The sequence below is a fragment of the Moschus berezovskii genome, chromosome 6 (assembly GCF_049115385.1).
Source record: "Moschus berezovskii isolate FMDL1 chromosome 6, NW_MosBer_1.0, whole genome shotgun sequence".
NCBI classification, from domain to species: Eukaryota; Metazoa; Chordata; class Mammalia; order Artiodactyla; family Moschidae; genus Moschus; species Moschus berezovskii.
Genome location: NC_142465.1, coordinates 62297908 through 62325673, shown reverse-complemented (window position 1 = coordinate 62325673; position 27766 = coordinate 62297908). Strand labels below are relative to the sequence as shown.

At 42.1% G+C, this 27766-nt stretch overlaps 2 protein-coding genes across 10 annotated transcripts in view; one reads left to right on the top strand and one right to left on the bottom strand.

Annotated features, from left to right (window-relative positions):
• The window catches only part of COQ10A (coenzyme Q10A), a 13069-nt gene extending 1502 nt beyond the window's left edge, over positions 1-11567 (top strand). The window contains exons 3-7 of one of the 9 annotated variants that reach the window (XR_016037616.1): positions 303-495; positions 731-832; positions 8141-8621; positions 9686-10150; positions 10245-11501. Coding sequence is in view for 4 of the 9 variants with exons in the window: in XM_055396480.2 (XP_055252455.1) it covers positions 303-495; positions 731-832; positions 1097-1264 (463 nt within the window). In the remaining 5 variants the exon portion in view is untranslated. The other 8 variants (XR_016037617.1, XR_016037619.1, XR_016037618.1 and 5 more) reach the window with 8 other exon arrangements.
• Positions 2624-27766, bottom strand: CS (citrate synthase). Its single transcript, XM_055396479.2, has 11 exons — positions 27570-27766; positions 14354-14404; positions 13533-13640; positions 12738-12803; positions 12290-12421; positions 11495-11683; positions 5970-6169; positions 5146-5275; positions 4930-5031; positions 4527-4736; positions 2624-4211 (listed from the first exon to the last, which is right to left on the bottom strand). The coding sequence occupies exons 1-11, from the start codon at positions 27609-27611 to the stop codon at positions 4041-4043; spliced, it is 1401 nt and encodes a 466-aa protein (XP_055252454.1). The 5' UTR covers positions 27612-27766; the 3' UTR covers positions 2624-4040.

Here is a 27766-nt window from a genome sequence, read left to right as displayed (position 1 = left end):
TTATAGAGCTGGGATCTGCGTCCCTGTGTGAATCACCAGTCATCCCTGTTCTCCCGACATGACCCTTTTAAGGATCAAAATAGTAAACACAAAAACACGTTAAATGGCAAGACTTGAGATGCATTAACATCATGGAAATCTGGACATTTGCTTTTGCAAAATCATTCATGGGGGCTTATTTGGGATCTCTAGTTTCTGAAGGTCCATGATTGGTGGGCAAAGGTGTGAGGGGAGGGCGCCTATGGCAAGGAGGAACCTGAGTCAAATGGCAGCTTCTTGGCCTCTGTGACTCCTTCCCCTAGGTACTCAATGCAGGAGATGTACGAGGTGGTAGCCAATGTCCAGGAGTATCGTGAGTTTGTGCCCTGGTGTAAGAAGTCTTTGGTGGTATCCAGCCGCAAAGGTCACTTGAAAGCCCAGTTGGAGGTTGGCTTTCCACCTGTTGTGGAACGTTACACTTCTGCTGTTTCCATGGTCAAACCTCATATGGTCAAGGTGAGGCCTGATTGGGAGTGATTGATCAGGAAGTTTTTTTCTGTGTTCTGTGGCATTTTTACACTTAAGGGCTATTTTGGTTTTCCTTATAATTATTTTTCTATCTCCATGTGTCAGATATTTCCCTAATATTTGAAGGAAAGGAAAATGGTTTCCAGTTCCTTCATATAGCTTCCTACACCTGATATAGGTCTCATTCCATTGTAATCTTCTTCAACTACCTGTCCTGTTCTAGGCTGTTTGCACTGATGGCAAGCTCTTCAACCACTTAGAGACCATTTGGCGATTCAGCCCTGGAATTCCTGCCTATCCTCGAACTTGCACTGTGGACTTTTCGGTGAGTCAGGCGGCTACATAGGGCTACCACTGGGCTGTGGGGGCTGAGCTGAAGTGCTGTGACAGTTACTTCCCAAGTCAATGACACTCTCCATGGGGGTGAGCTTGTACCACACTTGTACTTTATACTCAGTCCTAGGGCTTTTGAGATTTAAGGAACAGGAGTGGGGGGGAGGAAAAGGCACTGAATAGTACCCTTGCATTTGGTCAGGGACTATCCAACATGGTTTTGAAGAGTTTCTGACTGTCTCTTACCCATTCCCAGATTTCCTTTGAATTTCGCTCTCTGCTGCACTCCCAGCTGGCCACCATCTTTTTTGATGAGGTTGTCAAAAAGAATGTCGCTGCCTTCGAGCGCCGGGCAGCAACCAAGTTTGGTCCAGAAACAGCTGTCCCCCGTGAACTGATGTTTCATGAGGTGCACCAGGCTTGAGGCAAAGGATTATTCCCTAGCCTCGCCTCTCCTCCCCCTCCTCCCCCAATTTTCTTATTTATTTGGCTCCTGTTCCAATCTGAGAGAAGAGTCCATGTTCGTATTACTGTTCTCCCTCTCAGATCCCCCCAAATTGGGCTCTGAGCTGGTTAGAAATGCTGGGGGAAAGAAAAGGCAAGGAGGTATGGAAAGGAGACATGCCTAGGAAAGGGTCAGGGTTATCCTGAGAGCACCTATGCCTGAAGCCTGCCACCTTCTCACTGAATTATAGTCAAGGCTGTGCGGTCGTCTCTGAGCTCTTGTCAAGGTGCCTTAGTGTCTGACCAGGGGAAGAAAGCAGCTTTTCTTAGGACTGAAGAAATTGAACTCTTTCTTCTGACACAGAGCTACTGGGTGGTCAATAACCTTGCCTGCCTGAAATGCCTCAGGAGATGTCTGAGATCTGGCCCCAGCTTGAAATCCCTATGACCTCACTTCCATGCTGCCTGGCTAGTGGAGAGCAAGGGACTTTCTCAGCTATCAGTGCCACAGGGGCAAGGAGCAAAAGAGCACTGAACAGTTGTTCTCCTGGGCTGTCTTCTACTTGGCCTGAGTTTTTATAAAATTTCAATAAATTAATTGTGACAGTGTGAATCTGGCTTTTATATTGCTTCTTGGGGGAATAATGTAGATATAGCAGAGCAGAAGAAAGTCATGGCTTCCTTCCCTAGGGGAGTGAAGGTGTAAGAAGGCCTCTTGGACATAGCGTCCCTGCTAACTATAGTAGCACATTCTACAAGCCAGGACCTAGTACCCACTCCCTTGCCTATTTATAGACTTTTTCAGAAGGTCAGTTGCAGCAGGAGTCTCAGGACAGAGTAATCGGGTCTCAGACCTCCTATATAATGATGCCCTCCAGACCACCTCTTATTCTGGGGGATCTGTAAGGAAGGCAGCAAAGAAGGATCGGCATTCCACAAAGCTCCAGAGCCCTCTGGAGGGTCAGATCCTGAGTCAGCTGTTCTACCCTAACTGCCCTTGGTGTAGTTTCCTTTCACCCTGGGCTGGACCAGCTTCCTTGGATTAGTCACCTAAGCAGTTGTGAGGTCTCGGCTCTAGTCCTTGAGTGTTCTGCTTTACAACAAATTTAGGAAGGATGGGGGCTAAAGGTCAAGGACTTCTAACCATTAAGACAGCAGCAATCTTCTTTGGAAATCTCACAGGGAACCTGTCTTCTGATTAGGGTAAGTGAGTGCCAAACATGCCTAAAGATGAAGAGATGCACAGGATAACTTATAACCTACTAAGTCTAGGATCTTGCTACCCAGACTCCTTACCTCAGAATGGAGACTCTTCCAGGTCTCATTTAATAGGCTCAAGCATTGTTAATAAAAACATTTATTTTGCATTTTATACAGAACGACCTGAAGTCTGCATCATGACAGTTACCCAAGGGTTTACAGACAGTATTATCCATCTCAACAGCATGGTTCTGGGGATTAGGGGTCCACACAAAGACAGGCAGGAGTTGCAAGGGAGGAAGGGGGCACAGCAGGAGTGTATTTTTAATCCTTTCTTAAAAAGGCAGGAGAACCTTCTGAGTCACTTGAAACCTGTGCATATGGGGCTTCTAAAACAAACAGTGTACTGTGAGCTCTTGGGGAAGGGACAGGATAAGAACCTTGATAAATAAAGGGATATTGGCTTGTGGCAGGGGATGCGGAGGGAGATTTACTATTTTTAATGTCCTCAGCCCCAGCACCTGATAGTCAAAGGAGACCATGTCCAATCTTAAAAATCATTTCCCTGTTCAGAAAGAGGTACCAGTACTCCTGGGATCAGGCCATGAAGATATCATGCTGGTCTTTCCCAAGTCCCTGTTCTATAGCCCACAGCATATTAAAGGGGAAAAAAAAAAAGGTTAGAGGGTAGTGGTTTGTGTTCCAAGGAAGTAAAAACTTAGTTCACAGTAAGCACTGATAAAGCCAAATAACTAGGAAAGACCATATATTAGACAGTGCTGTATATACCTGCTGAAAAGAGGTCTCTAGGAAGGACCAAGACGGGAAGGTCCACAGCAACCTTGGCTTGAGGTGCAGCAGGTATAGAAAATCTGGAAAGAGGTGAGTATTCAAGTAATGGGGACTAGAACACTCCTAGATCTTAACTTTAATAAGATAATTTAAAAAAATAAAAATAAAAACCAAATATTGGTTGCCAGTCACAACAAATACCATGGCCTTTATGATCATCTGGCAGCTTAACCACAACAAAAAAAAGGCCACAGCATCACCAATAGATCTCGCTGGGAAGTGTCTGTGTGCATGGGAGAGGTTAATGGGGCTTAGTACAGCTGACAATCCAACATGATTCCTATGGAGACAGAAGGGGCAGAGTCCTGGTTTGCTGGCCATTAAAGGGTGGACAGAGTAGAACCAAAAGCTCTGAAGTGACGGCAAATTCTCTGCAACCAGCTTTGACCTAGGGAAAGAGGAGCCAGATTCTCACTCTGAAGATGGGGGTGAGGGCAAACCTAATCCATACTACATGCATTAGTCCTGGTCATCCTACAGTTGATGGGCAACTCATACCAGGCAGGGGGAAAGGAGCTGCTTAGGGAAGAAGGGGTTACTTTTCTTCTTTTAAAAATCTTAATTTATATTTTAACCTCAAACTTATCATCAGTGCCTCAGATACAAATTAATCTTACGTCTTTAAAAGCCCCGAAACAAAAGTATACTTTTTTTTTTAAAGATCCCTCACTCTCTGGTGGATGGTTTCCTCCCCATCTTCAGTTTCACCCTGACTTAGAGTCCACAAACTTCATCAGACCATCTGTGCTCATGGACTTGGGTCTCTCGAGAGGGAAGCCTAGGGCTCGGCTCCAAATGAGCTGCGCTAGTACTCCGAGTGCCCGTGATACCCCGAACAGGACTGTGTAGTAATTCATCTCCGTCATGCCGTAGTACTGTAAGGTAAAAGAGAAAAAAGTTGTGTTAAAGGCCCACAGGCAGTTGTATGTACAAGCCCAGGGTCATTAAAAGCCTTAACCCAGTTAGCCTTAAATAGAAATGACTGGGAAAAGTATAGCAACTGGATTCTGAAAGGAAATCATCATCCCTTCCCTCCAGCCCACACTTTCTACACCACAGGCAACTTTATCAACAGGGTTAAGGAAGGAGGTGTGAGAGTCCTGGCTCTGACTAGGAAGTTGATTTTGTGCATGGCAGAGAACAGTAGGGTATGGTATAAATTAGAGGAAAGCAGGGAAGGGAGGACTCACCTGGAGCAGCACCCCACTGTGAGCATCTACATTGGGCCACGGATTCTTTGCCTTGCCCTGCTCTAGGAGGATATTGGGCACAATCTTGTACAGCTGAGCAACCAGCTTAAACATGGGGTCCTGAGGCAGGTGTTTCAGAGCAAACTCTCGTTGACAGGTATATCGTGGATCAGTCTTCCTTAGTACTGCATGGCCATAGCCCGGGACAACCTGCAAAGGATGGGGTCGGGGGAAAACCAGTTGTATTCTTGGGCAGAAATTTTTGCCTTTTCTATCTTTAGGGCAGACAAATGGAAAAGAAATCTCCTTTAATTTAGGGAGTTATCTCATTGTTTTCTCCTTCATTCTTTCAAATTATTGAACTTTAGTCCTGGCTTCTTAGTTGCTAAGTATCTCTGCTTACCCGTCCTGAGTTGAGTGTGTTCCAGATGTAGTCTCGTAACTTCTCATCTGACACATCTTTGCCAACTTCCTTCTGAAGTTGTGTGAGCCAAACAAGCACTTCCTATGGGGAAGGTTTAGAGAATAAGAGTGTCAATGTATATGCCAGGAGAGAATGCCAGGATCAGAAATAAAAGCATGCCAGTGAGAAAAACATGCAGCAGGAGAGGATTCTTACTTGATTTGCCAGTCCATGCAGGGGCCCTGCCAGCCCATTCATGGCTGCTGCAAAGGACAAATAGGGGTCTGAAAGGGCACTACCCACCAAGTGGCTGGTGTGGGCACTTACGTTGCCACCTTCATGGTCACTGTGGGGAAATAAGAAAGGAGAATCAAGGCCCAGAGAAAGGAGAAAAAAGGGGCAGACTATGCTAACAGGGACCTTGCTGTTCTCTTACTGCCACATACTTGGCTAGCGATGGGCTCACACCAGCCTAGAGCCAGTCATTTATACATAAGCTCTTGTAAGAGATGTCCCAATGTTATTATCAGCCTTTGCTCACTAATCCACAGAGCTGGAGGGGTTACTGGTTGATGATGCCCAGCCTGTGTGCCATGCTCCCTGACTTCCACTCAAGCTTTAACAGCAATGACCAGAAGAGGGAGCTCCTGGAAAGCCAAAGGGCTCATCCAACGCAAACAGCTAGTACCTTTTCCTAGCTGGAAGCACTAGCTTATTCTTAGTGTGGTTATAGTAATTTCACTAGACCTCCTGTGCCTTTACCAGACCCCTTTCATGCTTTGTTTATCATTCCATATTCTGTGCTTCCGTCTCCTTGCTGCCTACCACCTGTTCCCAAAAGATGAGAATGTTAAGGAGCTTTTTTTTCTCTTGGTGCACTGTGTGGCATGCAGGATCTCAATTCCCTGACCAGGGATTGAACCCACACCCTCTGCAGTGGACGTGTAGAGTCTTAACCACTGGACTTCCAGGGAAGTCCCAAGGAGTTTCTCTTAATATTCACCATCAATCCAGCAACCTGGTGGCTGGGTCTCCCTCACCTGTGGATGGTGAGGTACAAGCGCATGAGCTCTGTGAACTGAGCGTCAGTATAGCCTAACATGTTGGTGAAATTGTGGGACCAGTCCAGCTTAGGGTCAATGGCCCCAATACTGCTGCCCTCTCGATACAGATTCCGGTAGATCTTTGCTGCAACACAAGGAAGCTTTGCGATCAGATCCATACAGTCTTCGTAAATCAACTGATGGGGAGAAAAGGAAAATGGAGAAAAAAGAAGAGGAATTATCAACAAGGAAGAGTTAGGCAGGGATGGTGTCTCTTCTCCATGGATTGGGCTTTTTGGATTGATATGGATATTTGGATTATATGCTGGGTGGTTATATATGGAGTAAATAACAACAATGACCATGTAACTGAGTAACTGTTCTGACCCAGGTACTGCATCAAGGGAGTTACACATGGTATCCCATGTACATTAAAATATTATTCCCAATTTTTCTCCATTCTACAAAATATATAATGACCTTCATTTTACAGAAAAGGGAACTGAACCTCAGAGCATTCAGCCAATGCCAAAGTCAGATTTCAAATCCTTACATGTTTAAACATGATCTTTTCCACTATATGACTTTGCACTCAAAGAATATGCTAAGACATTAGGTTATTTAATAATTCTATGTTCCATCTTTCAAAGAAAATTCACCATATATGCTAAGGATCAAACAGTGACATTCAATCATTAGTTATTAACAAAGGCTTCCATTTTTAAAGCACTTACTATGTAACAGGTACTGTGCTAAATATTTTCAGTTTTTTTCTTTACTTACAATAGTCTTGTAAGGTAACATATCCCCCATTTGTAAAAATTGGGGCACAAAGTTAACCACTCAGCTAATAAGCATCATCTAGCTTAAATTATTAACTCATGGCCATGCTTGTTTCATCTATACCCTTACTTTCCCCTCTCATCTCCCAAATTATTGAGTGAATCCCAGATATCATATATAACATGTAAATAAAAGATAAAGACCCTTCATAATCAAAATCACAAATCCATTATCCCACTGAAAAAAAATTTAACAAATCTTCAGTATCATTAACTAATCAGTATTGAACTCCCCCATGCACCTCATTCATTGATTAAAGCTCCCCCTCATTTGTTTGTTTTACTGAAAAACAGCCCACATTACAATTGTCTGATTTAAGTTCCCTCATATGCTGTCCTTTTTTTACTTTTCAATCTACTTGTGGAAAATCAGCCTCATTTGTTCTGTAGAATTTCCCTTAGTTTAGATTTTGCTGGTTATGTACTTGTGATGTCATTTAACATGTCCCTCTGTCCATTTTATTTCTGACAAACTGATAAGAGATGGAGGTTTGAGCAGATTCAGGTTCAAATTTTTTTTTTAGCAAGACTTTTTGATAAATAGCGCTATGTTCATTTATTAAGAGAAACATATAACATCTGGTTGTCTTTTTGTGATGTTAATGATCTGCTCAACTTTTATGTCTCAATTTTATCTTCTCATAGGGATTTTAAGTTCCTGCAGCAGCAGCAGCAGGGAAGGGGACAAGGTTTTTAGTAGTTTTTTTTTGGCCATGCTGCATGCACAGCTTATGGGATCTTAGTTGACTGACCAAGGATTGAACCTGCGTCCTCTGCAGTGGAAGCAGAGTCCTAACCACTGGATTGCTAGGGAATTCCTATTTTTTCTGTTAGTAACAAAAAATTTCGGGAATTTCTTGGTGGTCCAGTGGTTAGGACTCAGTGTTTTCACTGCCAAGGCCTGGGTTCAGTTCCTGGTTGGCTTCAGTTCCTGCAAGCCGTGAGGTGCAGCCAAAGGAAAAACAAAGAAATGTATACCTTCAGTCACAGTACATAGGAGCCATGGAGAAAATACTTGATGAATGATATTATATAGTGCTGACCTATCAAGCTAACTGGCTAAATGTTCCTGTAAGAAGTCATGAGGTTTTAGTAGTTCTGCTGGAACAAAGAACAAAATCTATAATAAGTATCTTAAATGAGATAATCTATATGAAGTCATCTATTACTCAAGTACTCAGCATTGAATTTTGTCAATGCCACCAGGATTCAATGAGAACACTGCCAAAATTAAAAAGCTACTTGAAGCAAGAAGTACTTAGCTAACACAAGTTCTCAGGAGATTACTTACACAATAACCAAACTATTAACCACACCTCCTTGCAGATTTACATCCCCCAAGGAAGTATATATTTTCCAGAAGTATGCATCAAGGATATGCAGCTCTAAGGGACCTGGACTGATTAGCAGAATGCCAAGAACAACAAGATCCTGGGCTAGGCCAGCTGGCATCTGTGGACTATGAACTAATTTTCACAATTATTTGTGAAGTATGAATGACCGATTCATAAAGAATCTACAGAAAGATTGTTTCAACTTCTCCCACTGAGGATGAAGTTTATGAAGCAGCAAGTATGACCAGGTCTGACAGTGTGGGATCTTTACCCTGCTTTTTGTAGTGGGAAAGGTGTACTGTCAAGAGATTCAATAAATAAACACACTGACAGAGAACTCCTTATTTCTTTTTTAATAGCTAATAAGACTGAGGTGCTACTTGGCTACTGGTACTAACTCATTCTTCATCTTTAAACCCTCAGAAAAAAAAAAAGGACAAAACATGCCACCACTGCAACTGCCTGGGATAAAGGTAACAAAACTGGCCATGATCATCACTGTGATCCAGCATCTCTAGGGCCAGAGAAATTCTGGCCAAGTACTTAGCAAGCAATCATTTTTTAAAAAAATTTTTATAGTTGATAAAACTATACTATACCTGGGAGTATAGTTAATTTACAATGTTGTATTCCTAATAGCCATCAATCGTTATTAAGAAGACATAGAAAACGAAGAGTCAGTATTAATGGTGAAGAGACCCTAGAGTGAAGCAAACTCAAGTCTCAACCTGGTAACCACCAGCTACTAGCTGCCATGACCCTGGGCATGCTACTTTATTTCTCTCATCTTCAACTTTGCCATTCAGTAAAATGAGAATAAACAGTAAGGTCTACCTCATGGGGTTGTTCTGATAATTAAATCAGATGAGTAGAAGCATTCAAGCCGATATTTGGCATGCTTTCAAGAGTTGTTTGTTAGGTGTTGGAATGATGATTTTACTATACAGTAAACAGCTTCAAACCCTACACATACTGTTCATAGGCCTTACTAGAAAAACCTGATCTGTCAGTTACTTGCAAATTTTACCCAATCTAACAGTATCTTAAGGCTACCTCACAGTTAAACAGCTTGTACATCAGAGTAATCTCCTAGTCACAAGTGAAGTTAAGTCAATTACAAAAAGACCTAACTCACCTCAAGAGATTACACTAGTTATCTAAAGTCATGTAAACTGCTATGAAAGGAAAGCTGTAGGCAGATCATCCTCTTGAGATATATGTAAAACAGCATGAACTGACGATTCTACAAGAGACTTAGGTCACATGTACTCTTTAACATAAATTGTTAAACAGAAATAACCAGTTAAATGCTGTCATGTAATTCTACTTAAGCAGAATGGTTAAATTAAGCAAGAGAGAGAACTAAATCGAAATAGTGCTTCAATGACCTTTGAGAGAGATACAAGACATGGCAGCAAAATAGCACCAAGTTCCACTAGAACAATTACTGGTGCTAACTTTTGTTCAGTATGAACTTTATTAGACACACATCCTGAGGCTGACAGATTTATCAGTAATGCTTATAAATACTCTCCAGGTTGGTAAAGTCCTGAAATACAATCTTTACTCAAGACAGCCACCCTCATATGATATCTCCCAAGAAGTGGCAGAACAACCAACCAGTAGCTGTACACTGAATCGGAGGCAAGAGCAAGCAGAGAACACGATTCATCTTCCTGATTCAATAAAGGACAGTGTGAAGCAATGCAGCCTGTTTGGATACCTGGGAAATATCTTACAGGTATTTACTACAAAGTATGAAGAACTCTACAACAGTCAATACAACAGAATCATAAGTAGTAACAGGCTCTCCTGAGTGGTCAATTTCTAACAAACAAGTTTTAAAAGAAATGTTGGGCTTGATTTAACCTTTTTCTGTTATGGTGACCCACACAGATAACAATGACTTGAAACAGCATTTTAAAAAGAAAATGAAAAGCAATATATTCAGGTTATACAACCTTCTGAATCTGCTGATTTGCGACTTCATAAATGCTTATGGGTATGTTTAGTTTGCATCATTCCTATACCTTTCTCCTCAAAGCCAACCAGACTAGTATCAATTGAAAACTTTCTCTCCCTCTTTCCCTCAACAGCACTCAATTCTGTATACACAGCTGGCACTGAATAAACACTGACCAATCAAATGGAGTGGGATTTGCCAAAACTGCAAGGAGATTTCATCAGACAGGTGGGCCACACTATTCTATGAATAGTATGAACTCACAGTGAACTCTTTAGGGGCCGCCTTCTGCTCAAAAATCATTTAGTGCATCTGCTTTGCCAAAAGGGACTTTTCCATTCCTATACTGCTGCTGCTAAGTCACTTCAGTCGTGTCCGACTCTGTGCGACCCCATAGACGGAAGCCCACCAGGCTCCCTCGCCCGTGGGATTCTCCAGGCAAGAACACTGGAGTGGGTTGCCATTTCCTGCTCCAATGTATGAAAGTGAAAAGTGAAAGTGAAGTCGCTCAGTCGTGTCCAACTCTCAGCGACCCCATGGACTGCAGCCTACCAGGCTCCTCCCTCCATGGGATTTTCCAGGCAAGAGTACTGGAGTGGGGTGCCATTGCCTTCTCCAATTCCTATACTACCTGTCTCTAAATAAGAAACAAACAAAAAAAGAGATGTCCTACTGTAGCCCTAGCCAGATAAACTGTACTTTACCCAGTATTTATGAGGTATTGGAAAGAGGAGGGAAGAAACTGTGTCCTACGCACTAGGACAAGGCCCAACAATCTTCTCATACTCTCATAACAGAGTTCAAACTATGAAAGTCACATTGTGTTTTCAGAGAATAAAGCTCATTTGCTTTTTGCATCCTAATTCCAGGATTCTAACTACCCTTCCACTCCTGACAGGTATCTGGAGTAGGTTAACCCAAACTGTGGCTGACTGCAATTGGTCCTTCCTAGACTCCAGAATTGCCTTAGGTGCCATTCTTCTAACTTAAAAAGGTTCTCATTTGAAGAAGAGGGTCCAGGGTATGTCTACTCTGCGAAACTTTCCTCAGGGACCCTGCACTTAAGTCACACCTTTTTCAATATTCCAACAGTGCTGTGTATATACCTCTATTATAGCAAGATTACTGAACTGTAATTTCTTTTTTATGTGTATATCACCCTTACTAAAATCAATAACCTTGGTGATAGAAAGCATGCTTCATTTATCTTTGTAATTCCAATGACCCGTAAAAAGCACGCCTACAATAAAATTTTGTTAAACGAATCTCTGGCATAACTCAGGGTAGTAATTTTCCTAAGGATTCTTCATTCCTTTTTCTTTCTTCACACTCAGGTCCTTTGAATCTCTATTGAACACCAATCATCACAGCAAAGTTTCCTACCTCCCAGTACTTGGTTCGGTTGATACCCTCTGCATATGCTCGGGCAAAGTTACTTTCACTGTTGAGAGCTGTAACAGCTGCACTGAGCTGAGACATGGGGTGTAGATTAGTGGGAAAGTTGTCCAGCATGGTGACCACATGGGAAGGCAGAGCTGCCCTCTTTGCCCACTCCTGTGAGAGCCAGGATACCTGTGAAAAGGAAGACATCGCTCATAACACTAGACAAGGAAAAAGAAGACAGAAAGACAACAGGGGACTTCTCTGGTGGTTCAGTGGTTAAGAATTTGCCTTCCAATGCAGGGGACATGGAAGGGAACTATGATCCGACATGTTACCGGCAACAAAGCCCACATGCTGCAACTGGAGAACAGAGAAGCTCATGTGCTCTAGAGCCTGTGTGCCACAACTACAGAAAGCCTGTGCACTGCACAGCACAGACAAAATTAAAAGAAAATGAGAAGAGAAAAAAAAAAAAAGACAATGAGTATTCCCTGGTGGTCCAGTGGTTAGGACTTGGCACTTTTACTGCTGGGAGCCTGGGTTGAATCTCTGGCTCTGAGTAACTTGCAAACTGCCTGGTGTGACCAAAATAAAAATTAAAAATAAAGAAAACGAAAAGACTGACCTCAAGTAAATAAAATCCAAGAGATTTCAATCCAGTCCACTTATAAAGCAGAACTCTGCTCCGATTTCCTTCCACTCTATAAACTACCAACCATAACCAGAAAAAGATTAAGTGCTTGAGATTAGAAAAAGGCAAAGGACGGGAATGAGAAGGGCTAGTGTCCTGCTTACCTGTTCCTCTGTTGGGATTTGTCCAGTTACCAGCAGCCAAAATAAGCCCTCTGGCAAGGGTTCTTCCCCGCCCTTAGCCTTTGGTAGCATTTTCTGGCATTCAGGGATGCTGTAGCCTCTAAAACGGATGCCCTTGAGGGAGAGGAGTAAGGATTACAGCTCAAAAATCACATAAATTGACTGATCTCACTTTCTTCAGACCTGTCAACAAATTACAACTTTCAAAATGTAAATCTTCAGATAACTTACTCTTGCTTTGTACTTTTACTAGTTGATATATTTAAAAAGTAAAGTTATTCTTCAGCTATTCCATATGTACCTATTTTCACTTTCCAAAATATATAGGTATGTGCCCTCTTTTGTTCTCCTCACCCTTAGTGATTTAATCCATGGTGTGCACAACTCAGTAAAGTCAGTGATTACTAGCGATCGACAGGAGGTCTCTTACCTCTTCAGGATCAAGAACTGACGTTTCATACACCAATCCCTTCATGCCTCGCATGCCACCATACATCTAAAGAAAAGAAGAGGATGTAACAAGTTGTTCAAATAATTCAGGCAAGAGCTTCTTAAAGCTTCACGGGATCAAGTCTCTGACTTGCAAAACTTTGGGAGATTTCTGAGTTAACTTTCTATAGAATGTAATTTTGAAAGGAAGACTGCTAATGCTGGAAATGAATTTTTTTTTGGAAATCAATTTTTTTTAAGTTGAGAAATCACTATCTTTGGTTAGTGTTTTTGCCTGTGCTCACTTTTGTTACTTTTTTCTCCTGCCTGCTCTTCTCCCCTCATTCCCACCAACCAGAGTAAACAGAATGGGACTGACTATAGGGAAAGAAGATGGAGACCAATGGCTAAACAGTGTTATGAAATTATCATCTGAGCTGCTGAGATTCTCAGAACTGAAGAAAAAACCATCCTAAAGCTGTTCTATAAGGTCAGCTACAGCTATGGTCTAACTGGATGATCAACACAGCATCAACTCAGAGACAGAGAACCCTGGGCCCAAAAGCTGAGGGGTGGGGAAAAGTAACAGAAACTTCATTCATCCTTTCCCATACATGAATTAGGTTAGCCTCAACTAGTAAGTCTGTAGAAAAGAACAGTCTAATTTCTAATAACACCGTTGGCTTCACCATTTCCCCATATGGGGCAGAATGCTCTAAACAGTCAGTGCAGAGAGCGGTGCTTTCATCACAGCATGGCACCGAGCTCCCTTCCAGGCAAAACCTGCAACCCTCACCATGTCCACAGTGATCTGGCCCACCACCGTCCTGCCGTGTTGCTGCCGGAAGGTCTTCACTCTGGTCTGCTCCTTAGGTATCAGATCAGCCAATATGTCTTTTAAATTCTAAAAGGAGAAGCAGAAAGGCTAAGTGATGATCAAAATATTGATTATATTTCTGCAAAGTTGATACGTTAAGACGGCTTTTTAGAATTTGGCTTTCTCTGTCAGGGAAGCCTGGTCAACTGCTCTGTACAGATGAGGGTAAAAGAATTAGGCAGAGGAAGAAGGGAATGGGGAGTTGTTTAATGGGTACAGTTTCAATTTAGGAAGACAAAAATTTTGGAGATGAATAGAAATGATGTTTGCACAATAATGTGAATTACTTGCTGCTGCTGCTGCTGCTAAGTCACCTCAGTCGTGTCCGACTCTGTGTGACCCCATAGACGTCAGCCCACCAGGCTCCCCCGTCCCTGGGACTCTCCAGGCAAGAACACTTAACTACCCCTAAACTATAAACTTGAGAATAGTCTATTTTCTAATGAATACCATAAGCTCCAGAATTTCCTTTTATGGCACAGAACACTGAATAGTCAGTGAAGAGAATGGTACTTTCATTGAAGTACATTACAGAGCTACTTTTTTCCAGCCAAAACCCCACAGCCCTTATCATGTCCACAGTGAATTAGCTATCTTAAAACAGTAGTAGTAATAATGGCTCTAACAAAGAGTTCTGGTCCCCTCCAGGAGACACCTGGGATAACGATAGAGTCCGGATGGGAGTCCACCCCAGGGTCCAGCGGCCTCAATGATCCTCAGTCCTTTTTTCCAAACCTTACCGTGGAAGAAGCACTGGCATGCCGGGCAGCAAGAACAAGACAGGACGCATTCTGCAAAAAAAAACCACAAAACCTCATACAATCATCCTCCTTCCTAAGTATTAACAAGTAATTACAATGACTCAACTTCTCTTTATTTTAGCCTCTATGGACAGTTTGACATATGAAAGCTGTATAAGGCCTTGAGCAACCTGGAAAGAATTTCCAGTCTAGAGGCAGCAGCTTCATCAGCACTCCCGAAGAGCCTCTGCCATCACCTGGGTTCTAAGGGCTGGGCTTTGTTAAGCATGAAAGAAATGGCAGAGAGGCAGTTGTTAAAGTATCCAGTCCTAAAAAAAAAAAAAAAGTATCCAGTCCTTCAAAAATCTAGCTTTCTGTAGCTCTGAGGAGCCCTGAGATAAGCAACGAGGAAACTGATCAATTCCTTAACCAGGCTGGTAATCTCTCTTCAGCACCTAGTCCTTTGGCAGCACTCCTCTCCAGTCTAGGAGAGTCCAGAGAGGGAAGCAACCTTTTACAACACTACCTGAAATGTTCCTGGAAAAAGCATGGAGAAGACAGGATATCTACAAAGTAACAACCAGACTGCTCAACAACAGCAATGGAAACTAGAAAACTGGTAAATTAGCTTTAACATACTGAGAGAAATTACTAGACTTGTGTACCCAGGTGAGAAAGAAAAAACTCTTAAAGGAGGTAAAATAAAGACATTTCAGGTAAACAAAAGCTGAGAGTTTATCACTTACACACCTATACCAAACAATTTTTTAAAAAATTTGGTATAGTTGATGTAGGTCTCAGGTGTACAACATGATTCATAAGAAGGTTACATTCCATTTATGGTTATTGCCCCACTTCACTCTCCCCACTGGCACCCATTAGTTTATTCTCATATCTGTATTTTTCTTTTTTGTTATATTCACTAGTTTTCTTTTTTAAATTCCATGTAAGTGATTAGCAGCATCTGTCTTTCTGATTTATTTCACTTCACATGGTACACTCCAGGTCCATCCATGTTGCTGAAAATGGTAAAATCTCATTCTTTTTATGGCTTAGCAGTATTCCACTGTGTATGTAAAACATATCCTTATCCATTCATCTCTTGATGGACACTTAGATTGCTCCCATATTTTGTAGCTAGGCTATATTTTTCTATATTTAGAGACAGTTTCCCCCCCGCCAAGAAACACAACTTTCTATGAAGATTGCTGAGTTGCAACAGGAAGTTCAACACTGCCTTTGAAAAAGACAACCAGTTGTACTACTACCAAGTTGTAAGGATTTAGGCAAGGAAACTGACTTTCCTTCATGAGATTATTCTGAAGATAAAATGAGACAGTAAAAATAAGCTCCAGGGTCCTCATCTATAAAATGGTGCTGATACCCACTATATCCCACAGGGCTGTCTTGTGATGATTAAATTACAATGGATGTGGAAGCACTTTGCAAACTAAAGATCACACACACACAAACTAAACATGCAGCAAGTCTATATACCTCTCCTTGTGTCAAAAGGTCAGAGACACTTTTTTAAGTAACTACAGTCATCTCTTGATATTCAAGGGGGAATTGGTTCCAGGACCTCCCCACTCTCAGCAGATAAAAAAATCTGAGGAAACTCAAGTTTCTTACATAAACTGGTGCAGTATTTGTATATAACCTATGCATATTTTTCCATATACTTTAAGTTATCTCTGAATTACTTATAATACCTAAAGCAATGTAAATGCTATATAGTTGGGAGTATAAAGTAAATGCTATGCCAATTGTCAGCACAAGTGCAAGTTTTGCTTTTTGGAACTTTCTGGAATTTAAAAAAATATGTCTGATCTGCAGTTGGTTGTACCCACAGGTGCAAAACCCATGGATACAAAGGGCTGACTGTATTGCGCTGCCGTCTGATTGTGCTGGAAATCATTTGAACTAGTGGTATTGTATAAATTCCAAAACACCACATGTTTAAGGTGAGACTGAGTAGTGCCTGAGGCTTTTAGAATTTCATACCCCTCTTTCTGCTGGGGCAGGAAGAAGAAATGAAAAGAGAAGAGACCCTTCAGAAAACTTTATTTTAAAAAGAATCAAAAGAAAGAAGTCACTCAGTTGTGTCTGACTCTTTGTGACCCCATGGACTGTAGCCTGCCAGGCTCCTCCGTCCATGGGATTTCCCAGGCAAGAATATCCAAAGCTAAATTCAGAGAACACAAGGCAAGCTAATGTGGCCCTAAAACAAAGGGGGAAGGCCTCAAATTGTTAATGAGGACTGCTTGCGACTCCTCTCATTAACTTTCTAAAGAATCTCCTCTAGCTCACTGAGGGCCATTTCACAGAAAGTACACAGCATAAATAGCTATTTAGCCTGTTCATCCTACACGGGGTGAACAGGAGTCGACCCAGCACTCAAGAAATAACTATTTCCTTTATCTTCAGTTCAGTTCAGTCGCTCAGTCATGTCCGACTCTCCGCGACCCCATGAATCACAGCACGCCAGGCCTCCCTGTCCATCACCAACTCCCGGAGTTCACTCAAACTCATGTCCACAGAGTCGGTGATGCCATCCAGCCATCTCATTCTCTGTCGTCCCCTTCTCCTCCCGCCCCCAACCTTTCCAGCATCAGAGTCTTTTCCAGTGAGTCAACTCATCGCATGAGGTGGCCAAAGTATTGGAGTTTCAGCTTTAGCATCAGTCCTTCCAATGAACACCCAGGATTGATCTCCTTGCAGTACAAGGTACTCTCAAGAGTCTTCTCCAACACCACAGTTCAAAAGCATCAATTCTTTGGCGATCAGCTTTCTTCACAGTCCAACTCTCACATCCATACGTGACCATGGGAAAAACCATAGCCTTGACTAGACACACCTTTGTTGGCAAAGTAATGTCTCTGCTTTGTAATATACTATCAAGGTTGGTCATAACTTTCCTTCCAAGGAGTAAGCGTCTTTTAATTTCATGGCTGCAATCAGCATCTGCAGTGATTTTGGAGCCCCCCAAAATAAAGTCTGACACTTTCCACTGTTTCCCCATCTATTTCCCATGAAGTGATGGGACCAGATGCCATGATCTATTTTCTGAATGTTGAGCTTCAAGCCAACCTTTTCACTCTCCTCTTTCACTTTCACCAAGAGGCTTTTGAGTTCCTCTTCACTTTCTGCCATAAGGGTGGTGTCATCTGCATATCTGAGGTTATTGATATTTCTCCTGGCAATCTTGATTCCAGCTTGTGCTTCTTCCAGCCCAGCGTTCCTCATGATGTACTCTGCATAGACGTTAAATAAGCAGGGTGACAATATACAGCCTTGACGTACTCCTTTTCCTATTAGGTACCAGTCTGTTGTTCCATGTACAGTTCTGACTGTTGCTTCCTGACCTGCATACAGGTTTCTCAAGAGGCAGGTCAGGTGGTCTGGTATTCCCATCTCTTTCAGAACTTTCCTTTATCTTACTAGTCATCAAAAAGTGAACACGGGAAAACCTTGAGTGGGTTCAAGCTACTCTTCTAAGGCACTTTCCATGTAGAAGCCCCATCTCCTGGAGACCACATCAGCACTCAGCAGACCCTTTCATTGTGGGTAGTTGGTTACGTGGGTTTGCTTTTAAAGAGGCTATAGGGGAACATACCATCTGAGAGAAAAAAGAAGTTGAAATCTCTCCATAATGATAATTTTTTTCACTTCTAAACCATCTTTAAGTTTCTATAATGGTTCGCTGCTTCACTGGCAAGAGGAAGACATTATAAGAATAGGTTAAATCTTAGGCAAAAGAAAAAAAATCTATCCAAGCTAAGCTGACAGAATGAAAGCCTGATCTTAAGATGAAAATGAAATTATCTCAGAATGGAGGGCTCTATTCCACTAATATGCCTGTATGAACATAAAACAAAAACGGTTGTTTCCCCTTATGAGAGAGAACTGCTAGAATCAATGAGCTTCCCTCTCTTTTTACTTAAGGTTAAAAAATAAAAAAGGAAATCAGAAAGAAAAGGGTGGAAGGTCAACTACCAAGGCTGTAAGAATACAACATCATTTAAAGGCATCAGATGACAAGTATCACCATACTTCTGCCACCAGCCAAGTCTTAATTTCCTTTGTGCAGAGTGTCTTTGCCATTTAATGAGGCACCTCAAAGTAACTTGAGGAGAGCTGATCTCAACTGTCCCTAATCTCCATCTGTAACACTTCTTAGCCAGATCACCAATTTGCAAAAATAATGCTAGTGTGTGAACAGCATGGCTATGTAGCTCCAAAATGAAGGTAGTATGTTCTGTTCCTACTATACTTCTGGTTGTGTGACCCTAGCCAAGCCATTTAATCTTTCTGTGCTTTAATTTCCTTATCTCTAAAATGTAAACAATCTACCTGAAAAAGAATTCAGAGTAAAGATGATCCAAGATCTTGGCAAAAGAATAGAGGCACTGATCAACACACTATTAATGTTTAACAACAAACTAAAGAACAAACAGATAAACATAAAGTTTAAGTTTAGTTGTGTTGAATTCTTTGCAACCCCATGGACTGTAGTCTACCAGGCTCCTCTGTCTACAAGATATTCCAGGCAAGAATACTAGAGTGAGTTGCCATTTCCTTCTCCAGAGGATCTTCCCGACCCAGGGATCAAACCCGGGTCTCCCACATTGTAGGCAGAGGCTTTACCATCTGAGCCACCAGGAAAGTTAAAACAGATAAACAATACAATAACTTAAATAAAAAACACACTAGAAGGAATCAATAGCAGAATAAGTGACACAGAAGAAACAGGTAAGTGAGCTTGAAGACATGAATGAAAAAGAAAGAAAAGAAAGGACAGTCTGAGACCTCTGAGACAATATTAAATGCACCAACATGCGCATTACACAGGTCTCAGAAGGAGGAGAGAGAAAGGACATGAGAAAACATTTGTAAAATGGAAATAACTGAACCTACCTCAAAGCACTGCTAGGAGGATGAATTAAGTCAATATTTATGAAGCACTTACGATCATGCCTGGCACACAGCACCAAGTGCTCTGTATTTGTTATTTAATAAATACAGAAAAATAGTATGGCTACTTTCCAGCACTCTTCAGTGTCAAGTTTAGTCATATTTTAGTTCACCCTGCAGCCTAGGGGGAAAAAAATCTTAAGAAATATGAAGGATTTTAAAAACAATCAATATGGATAGAATACTGGAAAAAATTCAGGTTAGGATAACTTTACCTAATGATGTAGAAGACAGAGCACATAGCTTGCAATTAGGAAAGGAAATCTGGGTTCCAGTCCCAGCTCCATTACTAAATAACTGAGACATCTAAAGCAAAACTACTACTGTTTCCCTTTCCCTCTCCACATCTAGGATAACACTCAAGCTACTTGGCTCCAAAGTCTGATCCTAAGGTTCCAACAAAGACATATATATAAAGGTACATAAAAACCTTGTTATTTAAAAAATATGACGGCCTGGCCAGCAATATTACCATTACCTGGAGCTTGTCAGAAATGCAGAATCTTGGGTTTCACCTCAGGTCTACTGAATCCAAATCTGTAGTTTAACAAACTCACTAGGTTGATTCCTATGAATAGTAAAGTTTGAGAAACATCCTGACTTCAAGTGTTAAGCAAGGAAGCAGAGGGGAGAACACCAAGAATCTAGGATGTGGTGTTATCAAGAGTCAAGTCCTAAATCCAGGTCCTGCTACTATCCTGCTGTGCTACCATGGCTCTATGACCTAACTTCTAGTTTCAATTTTGACATCTCAAAATTGGTAATAAAGTCAATTTCAGGGTAGACAAGTGGACTATAGGAAATAATTTGCATGAAAGCATCTAGAACAATGCCTTCTGCATAGCTGAGATCAGTAAACATGTTTCTGAGTTATGTGTTGGCTTATTACCTACCAACTCGTGTCACAACTCTCTCGTGGAGCTGGATCCCAGGAAAGAGAAAGTCAAGTCTGAGGAAGGGGTGAGTGAATAATTCCCTCCCTCTAGCTGAAGAACAGGAAATAAAGCCCCAACTTTCTGAAGGGCCTCCTGACCAAGAGAAGAGTCTCAGGGAGAGGAAACAAATTTAACTAACTATAATCTAACACCAGCAGGAGGTGTTAGAGGGCTGTCGTACCTTAGGTTACATCTCTCATCTCATCTACCTCCTGGCTGCCAGTGAAAGCTGCTAAATGGCTTTTGTACACTGCATTTAGGCTATACTCACAGATAGAACAGGCAGCTTACAAATCTGAGTCATCCCTGAACTTTTTTTTTCTGGTTAAATTACATATACCAGTTTATAACAAATGGCAAAATCTGTAACTCTGTTCAAAGTTTTAAAAAATTACTTAAGAATAATTTCTTGTATTTCTATGCCACCTTTATAGTTCTGGTTTCTCATTTCTTAATTAGTAAATTCAGCGTGCAGGTTCTATCCCAGGCTAATTTACACACTTCCGGAAGAAACGGCCTCTTAAATCCAGAGTGTTGAGGTGGGGAGCCCCCAACTACATCAGATTCGTTTCACATATGATAATATACATGTTTCAATCCATTCTCCCAAATTATCCCACCCTCACCCTCTCCCACAGAGTCCAAAAGACTGCTCCACACATCCAAGTCTCTACTGTTGTCTTGTATACAGGGTTATCGTTATCCTCTTGCTATAGTCCATATATATGTGTTAATATACTGTATTGGTGTTTTTGTTTCTGCCTTACTTCGCTTTGTATAATAGGCTCCAGTTTCGTCCACCTCATTAGAACTAATTCAAATGGATTCTTTTTAATCGCTGAGTAGAAAAACCATAGCCTTGACTAGACGGACCTTGGTTGGCAAAGTAATGTCTCTGCTTTTTAATATGCTGTTTAGGTTGGTCATAACTTTCCTTCCAAGGAGTAAGCATCTTTTAATTTCCTGGCTGCAATCAGCATCTGCAGTGATTTTGGAGCCCCCAAATATAAAGTCTGACACTGTTTCCACTGTTTCCCCATCTATTGCCCATGAAGTGATGGGACCAGATGCCATGATCTTCGTTTTCTGAATGTTGAGCTTCAAGCCAACCTTTTCACTCTCCTCTTTCACTTTCATCAAGAGGCTTTTTAGTTCCTCTTCACTTTCTGCCATAAGGGTGGTGTCATCTGCATATCTGAGGTTATTGATATTTCTCCTGGCAATCTTGATTCCAGCCTGTGCTTCTTCCAGCCCAGCGTTCCTCATGATGTACTCTGCTTATAAGTTAAATAAGCAGGGTGACAATATACAACCTTGACGTACTCCTTTTCCTATCTGGAATCAGTCTGTTGTTCCATGTCCAGTTCTAACTGTTGCTTCCTGACCTGCATATTGCAGCCAGGAAATTAAAATATGCTTACTCCTTGGAAGGAAAGTTATGACCAACCTAGACAGCATATTAAAAAGCAGAGACATTACTTTGCCAACCAAGGTCTGTCTAGTCAAGGCTATGGTTTTACCCATGGTCATGTATGGATGTGAGAGTTGGACTGTGAAGAAAGCTGATTGCCGAAGAATTGATGCTTTTGAACTGTGGTGCTGGAGAAGACTCTTGAGAGTCCCTTGGACTGCAAGGAAATCCAACCAGTCCATTCTAAAAGAGATCAATCCTGGGTGTTCATTGGAAGGACTGATGCTAAAGCTGAAACTACAATACTTTGGCCACCTAATGCGACAAGTTGACTCAATGGAAAAGAGTCTGATGCTGGCTGGGAGGGATTGGGGGTGGGAGGAGACGGGGACGACAGAGAATGAGATGGCTGGATGGCATCACTGACTCGATGGACATGAGTTTGAGTGAACTCCGGGAGTTGGTGATGGACAGGGAGGCCTGGCGTGCTGTGATTCATGGGGTCGCAAAGAGTCGGACGCGACTGAACTCCACTGTGTAAATGTACCACAGCTTTCTTATCCATTCTGCGGATGGACATCTAGGTTGCTTCCATGTCCTGGCTATTACCTGGTTACTTATCTCATCTCATCTACCTCCTGGCTGCCAGTGAAAGCTGCTAAATGGCTTTTGTACAGTGCATTTAGGCTATACTCACAGATAGAACAGGCAGCTTACAAACCTCTGAGTCATCCCTGAACTTTCAACTCGAAGCTTCTCCCCCCCAATTCTGGAGGTGTGGCAACTGAGCTTTGGCTTCTGGTTACATGCCACGTGTGGAGTCATCCTACCGGAAAGGCAGCTGTCAGGTGAATCAGGGAATCATCTCACTCAGTAGGTCAGCTGTTTCATGGGGAGAGATGGTAAGAGCTACTTCCAAAGATAAGGGACAGGCTCACAGCTTCTGTCTGCCAGAATCTCTACAGGGTGGTGGGAATTACCATCACTAAAAGGCTTTTTCAAACCCCACATGCTGCCATCCCATGCCAATAACTTTTAGTGAGCTGGCTATTACTGATAGAAATGGGCTGCAGCTGTCAAATGTGCTATGCTAGGATGGAAAAATACAATTAAGGGAACATCTACCTTAAAAGGCCAAGGGAGGAAAAGGACAAAACATGCAGGAAATTCTGCCAAAGATTTGCTTATAATATTTTAGGGTATTGGCCAAATCCCTTAACAAAAATCAATTAAAACTACTCCCCTCTCCCCCAAATTCTGCAAACAGTGGAATCTCATTTGGATAAGCACTTAATAACGTAGTTACTTCTCTCTTACTCCTCTTAGCCTATTATCATCATTGATCCACATCTAGGACCCTAACTCTACAAGGGAAAAGCCTAATTTCCTTCAATACTCCATCAAAGACGCATTCAGAACATGTCCTGGCACATATCCAGGAGCTCCAACATCAAATTTGTGAGCTTACAAACTACTGTGTGTAAAATAAATAGGCTACAAGGATATGTTGTCCAGTATAGGGAACATAGCCAATACATAGTAATATTTATAAATGGAATATAATCTACAAAATTGTGAATCACCATGTTGTACACCTGAAATACTGTAGATCAGCTACACCTCAATTTAAAAATCAATTTTAAAAAATTTTGTGAGAGATGCTCCTGATTTTATTAGAGCCCTTGTCCACTAACAAAAGATCAGAGCTTGCCAAGCCAGCAGAACTGGCTTAGTTGATGAAACACAATTCTCTAATAACTGCAAGAGAAATCTTGTGCTATGAAGGCTTCCAGTGCAGAAGAAACAACTTGCATTAAGTAAAAACGAACATACACAGCACAAAGACTCCTCTCTCCCCAGAACCAGGTCAGAGAACTAAAGCCATTTAACTAACATCTTTGTTTCACAAGGGCAATACTGGAAGTCTCCCCTCACTACTTGGTCAGGCCATTTAATAGACTGAGCAGAGAAATCTTTAGATTTCCTACTCTGATGCCCTTCATACTCACAAAATTCCCTTAATAACTCTGCCCTATTCCCACTGTCTAACAGACCCTTCTCTAAAGATTCGCTGATTATTCAAAGAAAAAGACTGCAAAGGACACCAATTCAGCCTTAGGAAAGAATTGAGTCCTAATTTTTCTTTCAGAGAAATTCTTATTGTTCTTTAATAGTTGCTAAACACCTATTTATTATGTGCATACTAAGCATATACTACTGAGTAAAATATATAGGATCTGTCACTGTACTACTTTCTTAGGAACTGGAAACTGTTTCCTCACTTCTACTAGTTCTTACAATGCTTTGTTTCACGGATTTACAAAAATCTTTTCCTAAGTCATTTGAAAAAAAGACATAAACCTAGAGAAAATAGTCTAAAACAGACTATAGCTACTTTTGAAGTCATTTAAAAATAATCACTAGTTAGGGACTTCCTTGGTGGTCCAATGGTTAAGAATTTGCCTTGCAATACAGAGGATGCAAGTTCAATCCCTGGTTGAAGAACTAAGGTCCCACTTGTCAAGGAGAAACTAAGCTCATGTGACACAGCTAAAGAATCTGTGCCAGATTCTGTGTACTGCAACTAAGACCCAATGCAATCAAATAAATATATATTTTTAAAATCACTAATTAAAAAAAGCACCCCCCCACACATACACACATATATTAAATATTGTTACAAACAAAAAGGGGGCTGCACATGGCTTTACTGGTCCAACAGGAGGGGATCACCAAGCAGTCAACTGAGACACTTGAAAAAATACAAATTTCCAGATCCACCCAACCTCTGCTGAACCAGAGTCTGCATATAGGATTTATAAACGTGCAATGTGAACAAGCCACCCCAGGTGATGATGCTCACTGTGAACTTACTTACAGATCTTTTAAAATTATAACATGTTAAAAGAATTCAGGCAAGTTCAGGGAAGAACTGAAAAACAGATCCTAAGATCTGCTGCTAAAGTTGTCTCTCTATTGGTTTTAATTTCACTCAAATCCTATTCAACTCTATTACATAAGGCACCAAAAACAGGGCAGAAGGAATTACTCTGTGGCTTTAGGGAGCTCCACCAAGTCTGGTTTCCTGTCTTCTGCCCAGTTGGAATGTCAGCCTTCCCTTCTGATTACCTGTTTAATCCCTGCTTATCTCAATGCCTCCCCACACCCATGCATACAGGCTACCAATCTAAAGACCACCAGGAAGAACAAATACTCCACCAGTAGCTCAGGATGAGGCTTTGCTCTCCACTGTTCATCTTTGATTCATCTAGTAAACCATCAGGGAGTTGCCATTACTTTGGGTAGCAGAGAATCAAAGAAGTTCAAGAGTTTGCCCTTAACAAGTTGTGGGCTTTAAGCTTAACTAGTATTTCAAAGGACAAAACTGACTCAATTGTGTAGAACCCAGTTTCAGGCTTGAATTTACAGAAGAGATGTGTAGTGGTGTGGGCTTGCTGTAAAGTGTCTTGAAAAAGTCTAGAAATAATCTAGAAATACTTTTGGATTGACTTAACTAAAGTCATCAAACAGCTTAGAGGAATAATTCTCAAAGATAAAGAAGTAGGGCTGTCTGAAACTTTGGTATTAAGAATGCAGAAAAAAAAAAAAAAGAATGCAAAAGTTAATTGGTGAATCCACTCTAATTCCCAACTCAGATCACCTATGAAAAGACAGTATTTACAGCACAAAGCGAAGGCACCCACAGCTAATACTAAAGCCATTGGTTACTAAAAATTCATTCAGATAAACAAGAAGTCAAATAATCTTAAGGCTCTGAATGAGGTGATCTCTTCAACTCAGGTGCTCATTAAATTACCTGACAGTGGGCAGGATGGAACAAAAGAACAATGATAAGCATTTGTGTCTCCTAGCAAGGTTAAAAAGTTTTCTCAGAAAAGTGAATTACACCTGACTTTGAGAATCAAAGTGGTAGGCTAGAAGACTATTTTTGCCTTCTAAAGCCTACTCTAATAGCAAAAGAAAAACTGAACACCATTAAGCTGTAGGCTAATCTGGAAAGTTCAGCCAGGTGCTAGCAATGCTGTCAGATTGAAAGACTTCTTGATATTCTGGCTATACTGCTTAGATCTCAGGAAGTTTCCACTCCTCGGTCTGTTGAGCTTTGTTATAAGGGTCGAAAGCCTTCTAAGGGCTTCCAATATACAGGTTTCTCAGATCCTCAGGTCCAACAAAACAATAATGATCACTACAATTAGGTTGCCTTGTCAATTCAAAAACTTTGAGTTTCTTTCCCCAGAGGTTTAAGAGAAAAACTAAATTCAAATGTAAATTCCAAAGGCTGTTTCAAACTGTAGAGTTAGCAGCTCTGGAATGAGCTAATTATAGTATCTCCTATTCTGCCAAAACACTATCCAGAACTTGCTTCATTTCCCAAGAGGCTTCCCTTCCCTGTTCCCTGGTAGTGGAAGGAACTACCATCAAGTATCTCCTAAATGGTCAGCCTCCACCTTGCTGCTGCCAAAACACTATCCAGAACTCGCTTCTTTTTTCCCAAGAGGCTTCCTTTCCCTGTTCCCTGGTAGTGGAAGGAACTACCATCAAGTAAGACAAGTATCTCCTAAATGCTGCTGCTGCTAAGTACCTGGAAAAACCTGTAAATGCTACAGGCTTTACTTTATCTGCCAACCATTCAAGATAACACACTGTAAGCCAAAACCTTTCTAGGTTTTTCCTTTCCTCCCCTTAGGTGGTGGCAGCTTTAATTTGTCTGAAGAAGAAAAAAGTTCTTTGCAAGAGTCAAGGTCACTTGTGGGACTATCCCTTGGATTAGAAGGCTGGGACCCCTCAGCACACCAGTCTTTCTGTTTAAAGGACCCAGTTACCCAGAGACAAAAGCAATTTTAGCAATATGAAATTGAAAACATTGTGTAAGCAACAATATTCCTTATGATCCCAACAAAAACAACAAAAGTCAAATAAAGAGCCCCCCATGGGACTTCCCTGGTGGCTTAGATTCCACGCTCCCAATGCAGAGGGCCTGGATTCCATCCCTGGTCAGGGAACTAGATTCCGTTTGCTGCAGTCAAATAAATTTTTAAAAAGTAAAGGGGCCCCCCAAAAGAGGAACCTTTCTTTAGTAGAGCAAATTTAAAAGCAACAGTAAAACTTAAGTGAGCAAGTAGTAGGACCGGTCATGTAACCTTGGAATTACTATCTCCCGCCCAGTTATCTTCACTTATCAGCCTGCAGTTTATAGGAACAAGTTTTCTCCAATCACATGCGATAATCGTGCAGAAGGTTCTACACAAGCCCTCCACCCCACCCAAGCTCCTCCTATATAGAGTAACTGCAAAAGTTCCAAGGACAAAGAGGACCCGAGTCGCATTCCTCCAGAAGGAATGGCTATGCTTGGTCACTAAAGGCTTAAATAACTGGGCAGGAGGAATGGAAGCCTGCAGTTCTGAAACTGACAAGGACCTCTCTACCCAGTCGAAGCTGAAATTAGCCACGGCTCCAGCTCCGGCCCAGGATAGAGTGAGCACATCTGCTCACCCTTGCCACTTCTCTTAGCCAGCCCCTTCTTCCAAACAGGCTCCTTCCCTAATCCCAGTGGAATACACCTATGTTCTTCACTCCTTTTTCCAAGGCCAAGCACCCCCGCCTCTTCCACCCTTGACACGCGGGGTGACAGCTCGGTTCGGCCTCCCCACCGGCCCAAGACCTCAGGCCAGGCGGGCAGCACTCACTTCACCCCGAATGGGCCGGAAGGCACATAGCCCTGGGAGCTCCAAGCAGGGCAGGCGGCCAGCCAAGCGCAGGGCCCCTTTAAGACGCGCTGGGGTGCGCCTGGGTAGGGGAGGGAGACCCCGGGCTTGAGGGCCTGCAGTCGCCTCAGCCCCACCCTGGAACCGCGCGGTCCCTCCTAGATGCTCACCTTAGCTCCGAACAGACGGGCGGCCGCAGTGAGTAAAGCCATGACGGGCGAACTCGGGGATCTGTCAGGGAGGGAAGAAGGGAAGAGAGCCGCGACAGGAACGGGAGGCGCCGCCGCTGCACCAGAGGCCGCGCGGACGAGGGGAACAAGGTTGAAAGGAGGCTGAGGGAAAGAGTAGATGAGCCGGCGGCGGCGCC

Bases quoted from the DNA above. Each gene is read 5' to 3' on its own strand.
- CS (XM_055396479.2), bottom strand. From the start codon at position 27,611: ATGGCTTTACTCACTGCGGCCGCCCGTCTGTTCGGAGCTAAG. The intron at 14,405-27,569 runs GTGAGCATCTAG...TTTTTTTTGCAG, and splicing joins CCCGTCTGTTCGGAGCTAAG to AATGCGTCCTGTCTTGTTCT. The intron at 12,422-12,737 runs GTAAGAGACCTC...CTCTCCCTCAAG, and splicing joins CAGTTCTTGATCCTGAAGAG to GGCATCCGTTTTAGAGGCTA.